Source organism: Amyelois transitella, chromosome 25 (genome assembly GCF_032362555.1).
Source record: "Amyelois transitella isolate CPQ chromosome 25, ilAmyTran1.1, whole genome shotgun sequence".
NCBI classification, from domain to species: Eukaryota; Metazoa; Arthropoda; class Insecta; order Lepidoptera; family Pyralidae; genus Amyelois; species Amyelois transitella.
Window position 1 is genome coordinate 1,720,617 of NC_083528.1, and position 16,121 is coordinate 1,736,737.

A 16,121-nucleotide genomic window follows, 5' to 3' on the forward strand; every position below is an offset into this window, starting at 1 on the left:
TAAAGACTTATTGTATTGCTAGGTACATTTTATAATAAACAAAAGTGTCCCAACACTTATGTGTAATAAATTTTTGGGTGTGGAAGAGGAATGATAATATTTGAAGTACTAGATTAGGATCCGTGTATGTGACAGTATAAGGAACAGCATGATAAGAGAATGTTGTGGTAAGTAAGAAGTATAGTGACAGCTGAATAGAAAACAGGAATTGGTCAAGTAGAGAGGATGAATGAAAGTAGGTTGCTAATGCAGGTATACAAGGAGAGTGTAAATGAAGAGGACAGGTCAAGACAGGAAGTGAATGTTGACTGTCAGATAATGCAATTAACATTCTGTCCGCTGATTGTATCAAAGTTGTCAATATGTCAATGTCAATAGAATAAAGAACAGGACCACTTCATCTCTTTCCCATGGCTGTCGTAAAAAGCGACTAAGGGATAGGCTAATAAATTTGGGATTCTTCTTTAAGGCGATGGGCAAGCAACCTGTCACTATTACAATCTCAATTATATCATTAAGCCAAACGTGGCCAATATTTTTTTAAAGATTGTTGACTCTGTCTTCTTCGCAAGGGATGTAGACGTGATTATATTTTATGTCATGTTATTCTATTATTAAACCAAACGTGACCTATCAGTCTTTTCAAGAGTGTTGGCTCTGCCTACCCCACAAGGGATAACGAAGCTTCGCTTCTTCGCTTTCGAAGAACCTAGATGAAAAAAAAATAATGAGTTCACAACAAAAGAAATGTGCACAGATTGAGGCAAGTGGTAAGATGTAGTCTTTGCCCACACCTTATGGAAGGAGACGTGATCATACGTTTATAATACAGTCCACACGGCGCATACATAATCTGCTTTAGACATATACTCGTAAGTGCATCAACATACTGATGTTAATTCAGGACATGACAGTGTATGTTACATGTAATTCAATATCATTAGTAATTATATGTGTACATATATCAATAACCTAATTTCTGATCGGAAACATAGTGGGATGATATTAACACATAGATATAAGGTATTCGTTTACACAAAACTAAATATAATTTAATATAATTTTATTTATTAGTTTAATTACTGGCTATATTTACCAATGGATGGGCTTATGTGTTAGTGCCGTGTGGTTCCCGGCACCAGTACAAAAAAGAATAGGACCACTCCATCTCTTTCCCATAGATGTCGTAAAAGGCGACTAAGGGATAGGCTTACAAACTTGGGATAATTTTTTTAGGCGATGGGCTAGCAACCTGTCACTATTTGAATCTCAATTCTATCATTAAGCCAAGCTGAGCGTGGCCTATCAGTCTTTTCAAGACTGTTGGCTCTGACTACTCCGCTAGGGATACAGACGTGATTATGTGTACGTATGTTTATGTAGTTTATTTAAATTTATTGGTACTTAAATTATGTACAATACATACATACATATGGTCACGTCTATATTCCTTGCGGGGTAGACAATAGGTGGACTTAATTCCTCAAAGCATTCTTCACCAGTACCACATTTTTTTATAAATCCTATTAAAAGACAGAGTAAGTATCTTTATAACGTACGACAGATCAAAGATAATTTTAAGAAGGGACTACAAAAACGCAGATAGAAGTAGAAAACGGTAGCGTTAGCAAAAAACGTAAAAAAGTGTAAAATTGAAAAATTAAAAAAAAAGCGAGCCCAAAAAGCCTTGACTTGAGCCACTTGATACGAGAGAAATTACAAAGATTTTTTATTTAAGAAAGCCTTTAAGTAAGTTTGAGGCTTGTGTTACGAGATACTAAATCAACGATGTATATGATACAAACATAGTATATGTTTTATAATAAATACTTTTTCTTAATAGAATAGATTCATTTTCAAAATTGGAGATAGAGTATCACTTATTGACGTCACATTACTTAAATCTTATTATATCTACTACCGCTTCCAAAGCTCATGATTGAATGAATTAAGAATCAAGAGAGAAGAGGCGGCGGAACAAACAACACTGCAGCATTTTCACAATTTACAAATATAGATCTCTTAAATCTCAATCGTGGACGAATGTGTGAAAATCGTGACGTGTGGTTCCCGGCACCAGTACAAAAAATAATAGGACCACTCCATCTCTTCTATGGATGTCGTAAAAGGCGACTAAGGGATAGGCTTACAAAGTTGGGATTCTTTTTTTAGGCGATGGGCTAGCAAGCTGTCACTATTTGAATCTCAATTCTATCGTGAAGCCAAATAGCTGAGCGTGGCCCTATCACTCTTTTCAAAACTATTGGCTCTGTCTATCCCGCAAGGGATATAGACGTGACCATATGTATGTATGTCACCGAATGCACATTATCTACATTAAAAATATGACACCCATCTGACCTCCGCGACCTTTGCAGGGGAACCTGACCCGTATTGGATCATGGTAAGCATTCAATCGCCTGAATGTGCAGATTTTCCCACGAAATTTTTCCCACACAGTAAGAGCATCTAATATTTGAGACTAATGTTAACTGCCTTTTTTTCTGACGCTACACAACCGAAACAGGTCGGTTAGCCCCAAGTATTAAGATAAGGTGAAACATATAGCTCTGTACCATTTACATAAAAGTATTTATGTGCACACAGCCTTATCACCGCCACAGGTAAAAAAGGTTTCACCGATTATCGCACGTCCGTGTAATTCCGCCTTTATTTTTCTATTTAAAACCGATTAAGGGATGATTCTTATTGCAGCGGGTCGTCTCTGCCTACCCCTCCGGGAAAGAGACGTGATTTTATGTATGTATGTATGAGAGTGAACTGTGATAGGGCAGTGTTGCCAACTATCTCTGTTGTAAATACGCTAAATCGAACTTAAAAAGCGCTAGTTTAGCAATACATCCTACATACAATTACGTCTATATCCCTTGCGGCGTAGACAAGGCCAACAGTCTCGAAAAGACTAATAGCCCACGTTCAGCTGTTTGGCTTAATGATAGAATTGATATTCAAATAGTGACAAGATGCTAGTCCATCGCCCTAAAAAAACCGCAGGTTTATAAGCCTATCCCTTACTCGCCTTTTACGACATCCACGGAAAAGAGATGAAGTAGTCCTTTTCTTGAAGAGAATTGAGATTCAAATTCATGTGGACCCCGGGCTCCTTTCACAGGCCGGATGTAAACCAGACGAACGGCAAAATGATGATATACACCGCGTCATATTTTAAGCAACAATTTCTCTAAATTCTTTGAGGATTTCTTCTTCAAATCCGTTCGGAATAAAATGAGAATTTATGTGAAGTTAAGTGTCTGACCGATATTTCACTATCTGACAAATAGCACCCCAAGACTGCTTTTCATGCGGAGCAGTTAAAAATAAGGATTATAAAATACGCACTGTACGTTTAAAACGCCGCGTTTATTCTTTCTTTTTAAAATATCTTTCTTCTGGATGTGGATGAAGCGAAGGAAGTATGCAGAGATTGTGGCAAGTGGAAAGAGGTAGTCTCTGCCTACCCCTCCGGGAAAGAGGCGTGATTTTATGTATGTATCTTTCTTCTGCAGTTTTTAGCACAAGTATTGCTGGTGGTTCCTGGCACTAGTAGAAAGAGGACAGGACCATTCCATCTCTTTCCCATGGATGTCGTAGAAGGCCACTAAAGCTCATATACTTGGGATTCTTCTTTTAGGCGCTGGGCTTACAAGTCTAGCAACCAGTCACCGTTTGAATCTCAATTCTACCATTAAACCTAACCGCTGAATGGCGTGGCCTATCAACCTTTTCGAGACTGTTGGCTCTGTCTAGCCCGCAAGGGATATAGTCGTGGTTATATATGTGGCAAAATCTAAACGCCACAAGTCACAAGAATAAAAAATAGAATTACGTGACGCTATCAATCAAAAACAGCGAAAAACCTAAATCGCGCAAGCAAAGATTTCACGGATTGGAGCAATACCGCTGACACAACATCGTCGGAGCCGCGGTTCCCCAGGCATAACACCTAGCCTGGCGGAAGATCTTCACTTTGGTTGCGGTCATATATGTCTGTGCGTATGTTAACTCTTAACTGTAAGTATATTTACATTTATATGCAACTACATGTAGATATGTTTTTAATTTTTATTTTATAAAATATATTATCTATTTACCTCATTCAAGATTAACGGTCTAATGATTTTAACAATAAACTAAAAAAAAACACAAAAAAAATAATTAAATAAGTAGTTCCCTTGAAATGAATTTCTATTTTAAGTTCTATTGTTATTTCTTTCCCTGATGATGTACATAAATATATAAATAAGATAAATAAATAATATATTGTATATATGTATATACGTAATTATATATAAAATTGTTAAAAAAACGACGTTCAAACGCTCGCGGTTTTTTCGTACAGTGCGTAGACCGAGCTCTCAAGGAAGTGCACAGAATAATGGCCGATCATTAATTACAAGAGAAAAACATCTCAGGTGAAAGGGAAATGTTGGAATAGATAGGGGAGAGTTATTTTACGTCTGTCCTTCATTATGAGATGTTTGTGATAAAATAGGCATCAGAAATGCTGGCTCTGTCTACCCCGTAAGAGATGAAGTCGTGATATACACACACTCATAATAAAGAGAAATTATATGATTTTTTTTTTGTAATGAATAAACTCAATAACTATTGGACCGATTTTGATGAAATTTGGTACACAGATAGAATAGGATTAACATAGGGTACTTTTTGGTGAAAATTTTTATGACAGCCGAGCCAAAATGTAGTGTACTTTACTCATTACTCAATTCAATTATTAAGCCATACAGCTGAACGTGGCCTTTTAGTCTTTTCGAGACTGTTAACTCTGTCTTCCCCGTAAGAAGTCAGCCTGATTCTATTGCCAAGTGCCCCAGTAGTTCAGTGGTTAAGGCGCCTACTTAATCATGCGCAGGTCATAAGTTTTAAACTAGTCTTCGGTGTCTATTAATACTTAATTTGAATAAAATAGTCATTTGTGTTTAGCGACTAGATAAAATTTGAATTTTATGTACCGAGAGCGCGGTGACATTAACATTCGATACAGATTACAGAAGGAGGAGAGATATAAAAATCAAATCGTTAAATTCAGAGATCGTGGCAAATGGAGAGATGTAGTCTCTGCCTACCCCTTCGGCAAAAAGACGTGATTTTACTAATTAATAAAAATTGGATACAAGGTATTACTTATTGACGTCAAATAACTTAAATCTAATTATAACTACTACCGCTTCCAAAGCGCATGTGTAGAAAAAGCGGCGGAACAAACTACACTGCAGCATTTTCATCGGACGTCAATTTACAAATATAGATTTCTTAAATCTAAATTGTGGACGAATGCACATTGTCTACATTAAAAAACATGAATGAATGTAGAACTAATGTATGTATGTATTCAAACCAAACTGATTACTCGTAATGTAACATTTTTCTATAGGTATTCATAGATACATATATACATATGTACATATAGTCACGTCTATATCCCCTTCTGGGTAGACAGAGCCAACAGTCTTCAAAATTATAGAATTGTGATTCAAATAATGACAAGTTTGCCTGAGATTCTTTTTTTAGTTGATGGGCTAGCCATCGACTAAAAAAAGAATCGCAGGTTTAAGCCTATCCCTTAGTCGTCTTTTATGACGTGCAGTGGGAAAGAGATGGAATAGTCGTTTTCTTTTTGTATTGGTTCCGGGAATGCAACGCGAAATTTAAAAAATAAAATAAGAAAGTAAATTCCTACTTAGGTACATAAAGTTATAGTATTTCTCACTGTCATATTTTCTCCTTTTCGTGATCTAAGGTACACCACGTTTACATTATGGCATATTTGACAGGCTTAATGATGGAACTCTCATTTGCAAGTGAAAACCGGGATTACAGGTAAACACACTGTTTTAAATAGAACCGCGTGGATATTTCAACTCATGAATTAATTTAATTTAGTTCTTAGTGTTTGTAAAGTTTGCAGTTTAATTATTAACCCATTATGTATCTGTAAACAACATTTTGTAAGTAAGTATAATGTATCATTAAAACCGGGCGGATGTCGTAAAAGGCGACTAAGGGATAGGCTTACAAACTTGGGATTCTTTTTTAGGCGATGGGCTAGCAACCTGTCTCTATTTGAATCTCAATTCTATCATTAAGCCAAATAGCTGAACGTGGCCATTCAGTCTTTTCAAGACTGGAGGCTCAGTCTTCCCCACAAGGGATATAGACGTGACCATATGTATGTATGTTAAAACCGGTAATCGAACCCAGGAGTACAGGTTTAGAGTCAAAAATTCAAAATCCTCTCTGAGTGCACCCCTAGACCATTTATGGAACCTACAAGCCAAATTTCAAATTTCTTGGACCACCAGTTTGGGCTGTGCGTTGGCTCTCGGTAAGTCAGTCAGTTCTACTCGGTAACGAAACAGTTTTAGAAATATACTTAGATAGCTCTGTCTACCCCTTAAATGGTAAAGGCGAATCATGGGTATGTATAAATAAATAAATAATAAATATATACGGGACAAATTACACTGATTGAGTTAGCCTCGAAGTAAGTTCGACACTTGTGTTACGAGATACTAACTCAACGATACTATATTTTATAATAAATACTTATATAGATAAACGTCCAAGACCCAGGCCAATCAGAAAAAGTTCTTTTCTCATCATGCCCTGGCCGGGATTCGAACCCGGCACCTCCGGTGTCACAGACAAGCGTATGCATGTTGTATGCATGTTTCCTGGAATGAAAATTGTATGTAAAGCAACACAAGCCGCTTTAAGTACTAACTTAGCCTTTAGTTTGAGATATATGTGAGTTTTAAGAAACATTTCTAACAATCAAAGCCCTAACATATCGTGGCGAGCAATTTTCCTCCATTGTTACAAGTTAACATTAAATCTTACCCTGAACACATTGACATAGATCTCACTAGACCCTGCTTGCCAGCCAACGCGTGTCAAATCGAATGAAACTGGTGTTAAATGTATTTCCTTTCTTTTGAAAAAGTATAAAAATAAATTGTGTTTGGATTTATTTGCAAAACAAAGAGTTTCCGTACCTACGTAATTTAAAATCTAGGTATAAACCTAACGACCTAAAAAGTCTGATTTATATAAGTATTGATTTGAGCGTAATGAGTTGTATAATATACCAAAAAATCTATCAAAAAAGTTTACAATCAAAAGAAAAATTAACTTGTAAGTATGCAAAAAAATTTTGATACGCACAGGCTGACTTGACATCTGGTCTTTAGACTGAAAACGCTGCCGGTCAGACAATGTGGAAGGAGAAATCGCAAGGTCGTAGCACAACCATGATGGGTGAAAATGATAGCACCCAGTTGAGATGTGAACTAGCGGTATCTATCTAAGGCTATGTCAGTGTCAGAAATAGTCCAGAAGGCAATACTTGGCAGTTATTGTTGTGAGGGAACAAGAATGTTGTAATAAACACGATTTAAACACATGTGGAAGCGCGCAGGGCTTTGTGTCTTGTGTTTTGAAGACTTTAGGATACGAGTTATAATGAACTTGAGGTTATCCTCAATTTCCGAATTAAAAATACCTAAAGGAATAAAATATAATACAATTTTTCTTTTTTTTTCCATAAAAATTACATGTATAGTAGAAACCGTGTGAAACAGTGCCGTGTGGTTCCCGGAACCAATACAAAAAAGAATAGGACCACTCCATCTCTTTCAAATAGATATCGTAAAAGGCGACTAAGGGATAGGCTTACAAACTTGGGATTCTTTTTTAGGCGATGGGCTAGCAACCTCTCACTATTTGAATCTCAATTCTATAATTAAGCCAAATAGCTGAATGTGGCCATTCAGTATTTTCAAGAGTGTTGGTTCTGTCTACCCCGCAAGGGATATAGACGTGACTATATGTATGAATGTATGTATCAACTTGAGTTTCAAGTCTTCGTGATTTTAAAACTGACGAGGCTCTTTCAAAGCTCGTAAGCGCCGAACTCTTCTCTCAAAATACTATTTATGAGTTAAGAAATGTAGAAAATGATATGGAGTGGTCTAATTCCACTCTGAAAGTACCACTAAATATAAAATTATCTGTACAACAGCAAAGCTGCTTACAAAAATTCCACGAAAGCGGGATGAGTGAGGGGACAAATTAAATTGCAATTTAAGAAGGCTATATCTAAGTACAGATGACTAATCTAATAGATAACTAAACATACATTAGCATATAATCACGTTTATATCCCTCGCGGGGTAGACAGAGCAAACAGTTGAAAAGACTGATAGGCCACGCTCAGCTATTTGGCTAAATGATAGAATTGAAATTCAAATAGTGACAGGTTGTTAGCCCATCGCCTAAAAAACAATCCCGTGTTTGTAAGCCTATCCCTTAGTAGCCTTTTACGACATCCATGGGAAAAAGAGCCAGAGAGTTTACAAACAAACAAACAAACTGACTTAAGTGAGAATTTACTTTTTTTATCGTAAAGTCTCCATTTTATATCAGGTCTGTGGAAGAAAGTATAATTGTAATGAACGCAATTAAGCCGTTTTAAGATTAAGTTACTGTTTTTTTTTTCACGAGTCATTCCTTAACTTCGGAGTTTCGGCGATATTACTCAAAGCCTTTTTTTATTTTTGTTTTTATATTTCGAGACGATGTAATGAGAAGGAAATTGTGGTCACGTTTTAATTGGCTTACTTTTAAATGAGGTTTTAAAATTTTTTTTTGGTCTACGCTTGTGATAATGTATCTATAAACAACGCAGTTTCATGACCTACTTCTTAAATACTAGCTTTTACACGAAGCTTCGCCCGCGCTAATTCTACGCCACCTAAAAAAAGCGACGATTTTTAGCGACACCTACAAAAGAATAAAGTTATTACCGAGATGAAAGGTACCCTATGAACTTCTCCACACTCCTATTATATATACGTGAAGAAGTTTTATTCAGTAGATAACTTAAATACACAAAAATAAAACCGTTTAACAAATACAGTTTATTTTCCGGCTGGATCGTCGTACATACATACATATAATCACGTCCATATCCCTTGCGGGGTAAACGGGACCCAACAGTCTTAAAAAACTGATAGCACGTTCCACGTTCAGCTGTTTGGCTTAATGATAGAATTGAGATTCAATAGGGACAGGTTGCTAGCATGTCGCCTGAAAGAATCCCAAGTTTATAAGCCCATCCCTTAGTCGCCTTTTACGTCATCCATCGGAAAGAGATGGAGTGGCCCTATTCTTTTTCTAACGGTGTCGGGAACCACACGGCACACGGATCGTCGTGTTAGGAGTAATCTTGACCTGACCTTTCAACGTAAGTACCCCTTAAAAATACTCGTAAGCGATCATTTGTGAGTACTCAATGAGCAATTGAACGAAATTACAATTGTAAGCAGATTTCTTTTGTAAAGGTTCTTCAATCAAGTGGGTAATTGTACACTAATTAAGGGGATCAGACGAAATAGACACTCGAATATATATTTACAAACTTCTTTACAGAGCATTTTGTATCGTTTTGCGCTATCATAAATTTATACACACTTACATACGTACCAACATAAAATCACGCCTCTTTCCCGGAGGGGTAGGCAGAGACTACCTCTTTCCACGATCTCTGCATACTTCCTTCGCTTCGTCCACATTTATCACTCTCTTAATGCAAGCTCGGCGGATTCGGGTACTCTTGACCTGACCCTTTACCAGGACGTCCTTAATTTGATCATAATTATTTCATTTTAGCTGCAGATTCGCGCGCGCGTATATAGCGCTACTTAAAAAAACAGACGAATTTAGCACCGTATATAAAAAGCAACAAATTAAGCACAGCCAACAAAAAGCAACGAGTTTAGCGCGACCTACAAAAGAATACGTGTTTGTCGCAAACAACATGGGAACTGTTGTTTTTACTGAGATTAAAGATCTACTATATCCTTCTCCAGACTTAATTATACATACATACATACATATGGTCACGTCTATATCCCTTGCGGGGTAGACAGTGCCAACAGTCTTGAACAGACTGAATGGCCACTTAATGATAGAATTGAGATTCAAATAGTGACAAGTTGCGAGCCCATCGTCTAAGAGAGGAATCCCAAGTTTATAAGCCTATCCCTTAGTCGCCTTTTACGACATCCATGGGAAAGAGATGGAGTGGTCCTATTCTTTTTTGTAATGGTGCCGGGAACCAAACGGCACTTAATTATATGAACGCAAAATTTCAAGAAGATTAGTTCAGCCGATAACGCGCGTTTTTAAGCTAGTTTACGAAAAAAAAATCTATTTCCTGACGATTAAGCACGGCAAACTTTAATATAGCATACGACCCAACAAAATTAACCGAATGATAGCAAGCATAGTTCGCGCCAAAATTTACATATAAATACGTCGAGAGATTTCACTAGTATGTATGTTGTTGGTTTAAGATTAACTAGATATGCCTTCTTTTTCTACCATACGAAAGCGAATTAAGAATGCAGGGCTCGTGAAAAGTGGAAAGACGTGGTCTCTGCCTATCCCTTTGGGAGACATGTGTAATTTTATAAATGTATCTTCTTTGCCTCGGTGGTCGGAAGGTTGAGGTGCCTGAATAGAAACGCGTTATGCATAGATTCACATCATACCATGACAATGTACGATGTCTCTTTTCTGGTTTTTGTTTTAGTTTTTATACTGATCTGGAGTGTAAGCAAAACAGAGTGTATATAATTGTTATTTGTGCGTCTATAAATTTGTTATGTACAATAAAATATTTACTTCTACTCTACTACTCGACTCAGTCTACTCGATATTTCTATTGAAAAAAGTAGCACCTTTGTACTATAATGTCTGTGTTAATTGCTCCTGTATATAATTTCGTTAACATAAATAAATAATAAATTAATAATCCTCAATGCTTTCAATATGCGCTGCCTCTTTGATTCTGGATTTTCCTTTATATTTTGGAAGAAATCCCGATTGGGATAAGTCCGCCATTATACATATTTTTCTAAATCCAATGACTGTTTTATATTTTTTTGTTACATTTATTTGTATGTGCAATAAAGAGTTAACAAACAAACAAACATTAACGTCAGAAGGATAATAATGATTTTATAGCCACTTCTAGTAGCCATAATCAGGTGTAATTTTACCGCTGACATCATATCATGATCATGTTTAAGCAAAACTGGAGGTCGCGACTCCGCGCTACACTCTATGAATATTGTCTTCTAGGTTAGTACACATATATTATCACCCCTCTTTTCTCATGGGGGATGAGCGGGGAAAAGGTCTTTACCAAATAAAGTTATGTGACCTCTGACGGCCTGTTAGGCGCAGTGGTTGTATTCCTGCATCAGAATCATTGGTCCCAGGTTCGACCCCGGTCAAGTTTATATATTTATAATTCAACTAACTTTTTCGGTTTGGGTTGGGTGTTTGATAACATAACATATAATCACATCTATATCCCCTGCGGGGAAGAGAGAGCCAACAGTCATCAAAAGACTGAAGGCCACGTTCAACCGTTTGGCTTAATGATAGAATTGAGATTCAAATAGTGACAGGTTGCTAGCCCGTCGCCTAAAAGAGGACTCTCAAGTATATACCTAAGCCTATCCCTTAGTCACCTTTTACTACTTCCATGGGAAAGAGATGGAGTGGTCCTATTCTTTTTTCTATTGGTGCCGGGAACCACACGGCACTTGATATAACCGATTTTAAACTTTCGTGTTGCATTATATTTTTAATCCTACTAATATTATAAATGCGAAAGCTTGTGAGTATGTCAGGATGTCAGTATGGATGTTTGTTACTCTTTCAAGCAAAAACTACTGAACCGATTACGATGAAATTTGGTATGTAGGTATCTGAAGACCCAGAATAACATATAGGCTAGTTTTTATCCCGGAGTTCCCGCGGGATTGATTAATATAGGTAATAAAACGCACTCATAACGTACAAGGAGAGTGTGGAGGGAAAGGTCGGAGTGGGAAGACCTAGACGAACGTATCTTGATCAAATTAAGGACGTCCTGGTAAAGGGTCAGGTCAAGAGTACCCGAAACCGCCGAGCTTGCAGAGTTATGAATGTGGATGAAGCTAAGGAAGTATGCAGAGATCGTGGCAAGTGGAAAGAGGTAGTCTCTGCCTACCCCTCCGGGAAAGAGGAGTGATTTTATGTATGTATGTATAACGTACCACTAACATTTCATTTACGTTACACATTATCTTATTAATAAACTAGCTTCCCCCCGCGACTACGTCCGCGCGGATGTCGGTCATCGTGTGGATGGTTTATTTCTCCATTTTGAGTAACTCTGACAATGACATCTTATAAATATCTATTGGACCCAATTACGGCTAGGGCTATAATAATTAAGGAGATCCCTCTATTGAGCTACTGCTGTTGAGTTCGCGTTCTGTAGTAAGTAGTCCGGTCAATTTAGACCAAAAAATAAGAATGAAGCTACATTAATTCCCATCAAGCTGGAAATGAGTATAATTGTTTAAAACACAATCAATAGCATTATTTCAAAATTCCCCATGATTCCGGTTTAAGGGAAAAAAATTACCCAAGGGCAAAGGTAAAAAAATGGGGTTTTCACGATTTTCTTCAAAACGGTAAGTTTTATCGGAAAATTACCTCAGACATAGATTGTAGATCATAATGTTATATATAAAAAGGAATCAATATTTTTTATCAATAAAGCTACCGTTTTTGAGATATAACGATGCAAAAAGTTGCAAGCGTCATAATATACATAAGCACGTCTCGTATACCTATACTCTGTGTAGCAGTCATATAAGTAAAAATATTGTTCTGTCGGTAATTTTAACTTGAATTCAAAATATAAAATATACATAAGTATAATGAAACCCAGTCCCTTCATTTATACTGTAGTGAAACCTTGAGACAACATCTGTCTCTCTGTTTAATTGTGTACGTGGCTAGGGTCGTATACCTGCTTTATCTCAGAATGCTCAACACATAAAATACCGTTAGTCTTTAATAATAGTAGTCCTTGCGGGAATACCGTTGACGGCTATGGACACCACGGCCTCTCATGCCCTAGGAGTGCCGGCCGTTTAGGGCGCCATGCCGCCCTAAATAATATAATCCTCCGTGCTCTTGCCACCATCCATGTTCCAGTCGTTCTAGAACCAAACGGTCTGGCTCGGGATGATGCCAAGAGACCGGATGGTATGACTTTGGTACCCTGGAGATTGGGGCGGCTTTTGGTGTGGGATGTTACCTACTTGTGTCGACACACTTGCGCCGTCTCATCTTCAGGTTACTAAATCTAAGGCCGGTTCTGCTTCAAATAAGGCAAAAACCCTCAAAAGGCGCAAATCTGTAGGTATCAGTAATACCTATACTTTTGAACCTTTTGGGGTGGAAACTCTGGACCGGGGGGCCTATCTGCCCATCAGCTTTTCTGACAATTGTCGAAAAAGCTGATTGAGGTATCTCTATACTATTTTTTTTTAGACGTGAATATATATAATATATACATACATATAATCACGTCTATATCCCTTGCGGGGAAGACAGAACCAACAGTCTTGTTAAGACTGATAGGCCACGTTCAGCTATTTGGCTTAAAATAGAATTCAGATTCCAACTTTTCGCTTTCCGCGTATTTGTTTATTTCAAACTATTACATAATGCTATCATCACACACACAGTGCCGTGTGGTTCCCGGCACCATTGGAAATAAGAATAGGACCACTCCATCTCTTTTCCACGGATGTCATAAAAGGCGATTAAGGGATAGGTTTATCAGCCATCTGCGATTCTTCTTTTAAGCGATGGGCTAGCAACCTGTCAATATTTGAATCTCAATTCTATCACTAAGCCAAACAGCTGAGCGTGGCCTATCAGTCTTTTCAAGATTGGTGGCTCTGTCTGCCCTGCTAGGGATATAGACGTGATTAAATGTATTTTTCAGTTCCTGATCATCGTAACCCTGCTGCTCCATTCCATGTGTGATGGGGTATCATATTCACTGCCTGGTATCATCAATTCTGTCATACTATCATCAAACAGCACGAATGATGATGATGATGATATTAGAGCTACAACGGCTGAGGCTTCTCATATAGGTATGATGTCTCTCTCTTTTCTTCTTTATCTCGGGTTTTGTAGAAATTTCAAGATGGCGCTATTTGCCCCGTGAGGGTTAAAGATGTTATATGGAAGGTTTTTTGGATTCGGCGGAAAATTAGAGAAAGTTTAAAAACCCACGACAAGAATTTAAGTTCCCTTTAAAAGTAAGAATTCATAAAAGAAACTCTTAGAGTACCTTAAGTATGTATTAAGTACTTACTAAGTAACAATTTTAAAATAGTATATATAATAAATTAATTGTATTACAGTTCTCAAGAATTTCATCTCATTTTTCCCCCTTTTCAGCTGCAATTCCAGGATTAGGTGCATTCTTAGGGATTTTCTTTATATCTGTCCTGGTGCAAACTATTGGAAGACGATTAACCTACATTTTCATTCTAACACTGGACCTGATTTCCTGGTCAATTCTACCATTCGCTAGAAGTGTAAGAGCTATATTAATAGCGAGATTTTTAAGAGGTTTGGGAGATGGGTTGTTCTATAATGGAATAATGATAAGTGAATATGCTGATCCTAAAAGAAGAGGTTACTTTTCGACCATAAGAAAGTTATTCGTAGGCGTTGGTGCTTTAGTAAGTCATACCATGTCAATTTTTATGTACACTTTTAGAGAAATATCTATATTTGCTATAGTTGCCCTTTTGGTTGCAATAACTCTGACCTTCTTTTGGCCAGAAAGTCCGGCTTTTAGTGCTTTTAAAGGACGATACGACGAATGTAAAAGAAATTTCTTATGGCTCCACGGAAATTCAAGTGAAAAGCAAGATGAATTGGTTAATATGATGGGAGCGCAAATGATTAGAATAGAGATGAAGAAAAAGAAGAAGAATAACAAAATAGAAACAGTTTTGAAGACTCTGATCAAGAACGATTTCCTGAAAGCATCGTTGATAGTGACAATTTTGTTAATGCTCTTAGATTTATGCGGCAGACATTATTATTTGGCTTTTATCAACCAAGTATTCTTGATGTTTTTCGATGACATATCTATTGCCGGTTACTGTTCCATCATTAGTGATATGTTAACTATTGTTAGTCTTATTATATCCAGTTTTGTGATTTATCATTTTAAAAGGCGTACTCTTGTATTTTTCTTTGGATTTTTAACTACAACATTAATGTTTATTATAAGTTTAGCTGGATTTGTGAAAGTGGAACATTCTGGATTATATTTGCCATGGTTAGAGCCAGTTGTGATGCTTCTTTTAAATGTAGTTGTAAATATGGGTGTCGTGCCTGTGAATCTTATATTAACTGTTGAGATGTATCCATTAGAACAAAGAGGAATTGGTTTATGTGTAGCTGGTCTCAATCTTGTTATATTTACTTATTTATTTGGTCTAAAATTGACTCCCATCATGATAAATAATCTTGGATTGCATACAACATTTGGTGTTTTCGGTGTTTGTATAATAATTTGCATGGTAATATTATATTTCATATTACCAGAAACGAAAGATAGAACGATGCAAGATATTGAAGATAAAATAAGAAATGTAGATAGTACAATCATTGAACTGAGACCAATGATTATGAAAAAGATGACATCAGACGCACACTGACTAATATTTTGATATTATTATTATAGTCACTAAAATTTTGATATTATGTAAATATCATTAAAAACAGATGTTATAAGAAAGTTACAAGAAGTAATAATAAAATCGTGGTTACATTATTTTAACAAAAAAGTATACTATATTTATTTATTAATTTAAAACTTTGTACAACACAAAAAAATGTAAAAGGCGGATTTAATGCCGTTTGGCATTCTCTACCAGTCAACCAGCCGGCCAAACAGAAAAATCTACTGAATGTATGATGTATGTACTGAAACTGAATTGTATTACAATCTGACTTAATTACAATTTAGCAGATTAGAGCAAGAGGTTTAATTCAACAAACAGTTAAGTTCCAAACTTGTAGTTAAGTAGTTGAGAGGTTAAATGCTACAGTTACAGTTGATGAAGTCTTACTTTATAGTTGTTACTTGTAAAGTTAGGAAGATGTTACCAAAGCCTAATAATAATGACTATATT

The 16,121-nt window shown here is 36.6% G+C and overlaps 1 protein-coding gene across 1 annotated transcript; it reads left to right on the forward strand.

The window, feature by feature from the left end:
* Window positions 1-13,906: 13,906 nt before the first annotated feature.
* Window positions 13,907-15,644, forward strand: LOC132903369 (facilitated trehalose transporter Tret1-like). Its single transcript, XM_060951448.1, has 2 exons — window positions 13,907-14,057; window positions 14,368-15,644. The coding sequence occupies exons 1-2, from the start codon at window positions 13,937-13,939 to the stop codon at window positions 15,642-15,644; spliced, it is 1,398 nt and encodes a 465-aa protein (XP_060807431.1). The 5' UTR covers window positions 13,907-13,936.
* Window positions 15,645-16,121: the final 477 nt, after the last annotated feature.

Bases quoted from the DNA above. Each gene is read 5' to 3' on its own strand.
- LOC132903369 (XM_060951448.1), top strand. From the start codon at position 13,937: ATGTGTGATGGGGTATCATATTCACTGCCTGGTATCATCAATTCTGTC. The intron at 14,058-14,367 runs GTATGATGTCTC...CCCCCTTTTCAG, and splicing joins GGCTGAGGCTTCTCATATAG to CTGCAATTCCAGGATTAGGT.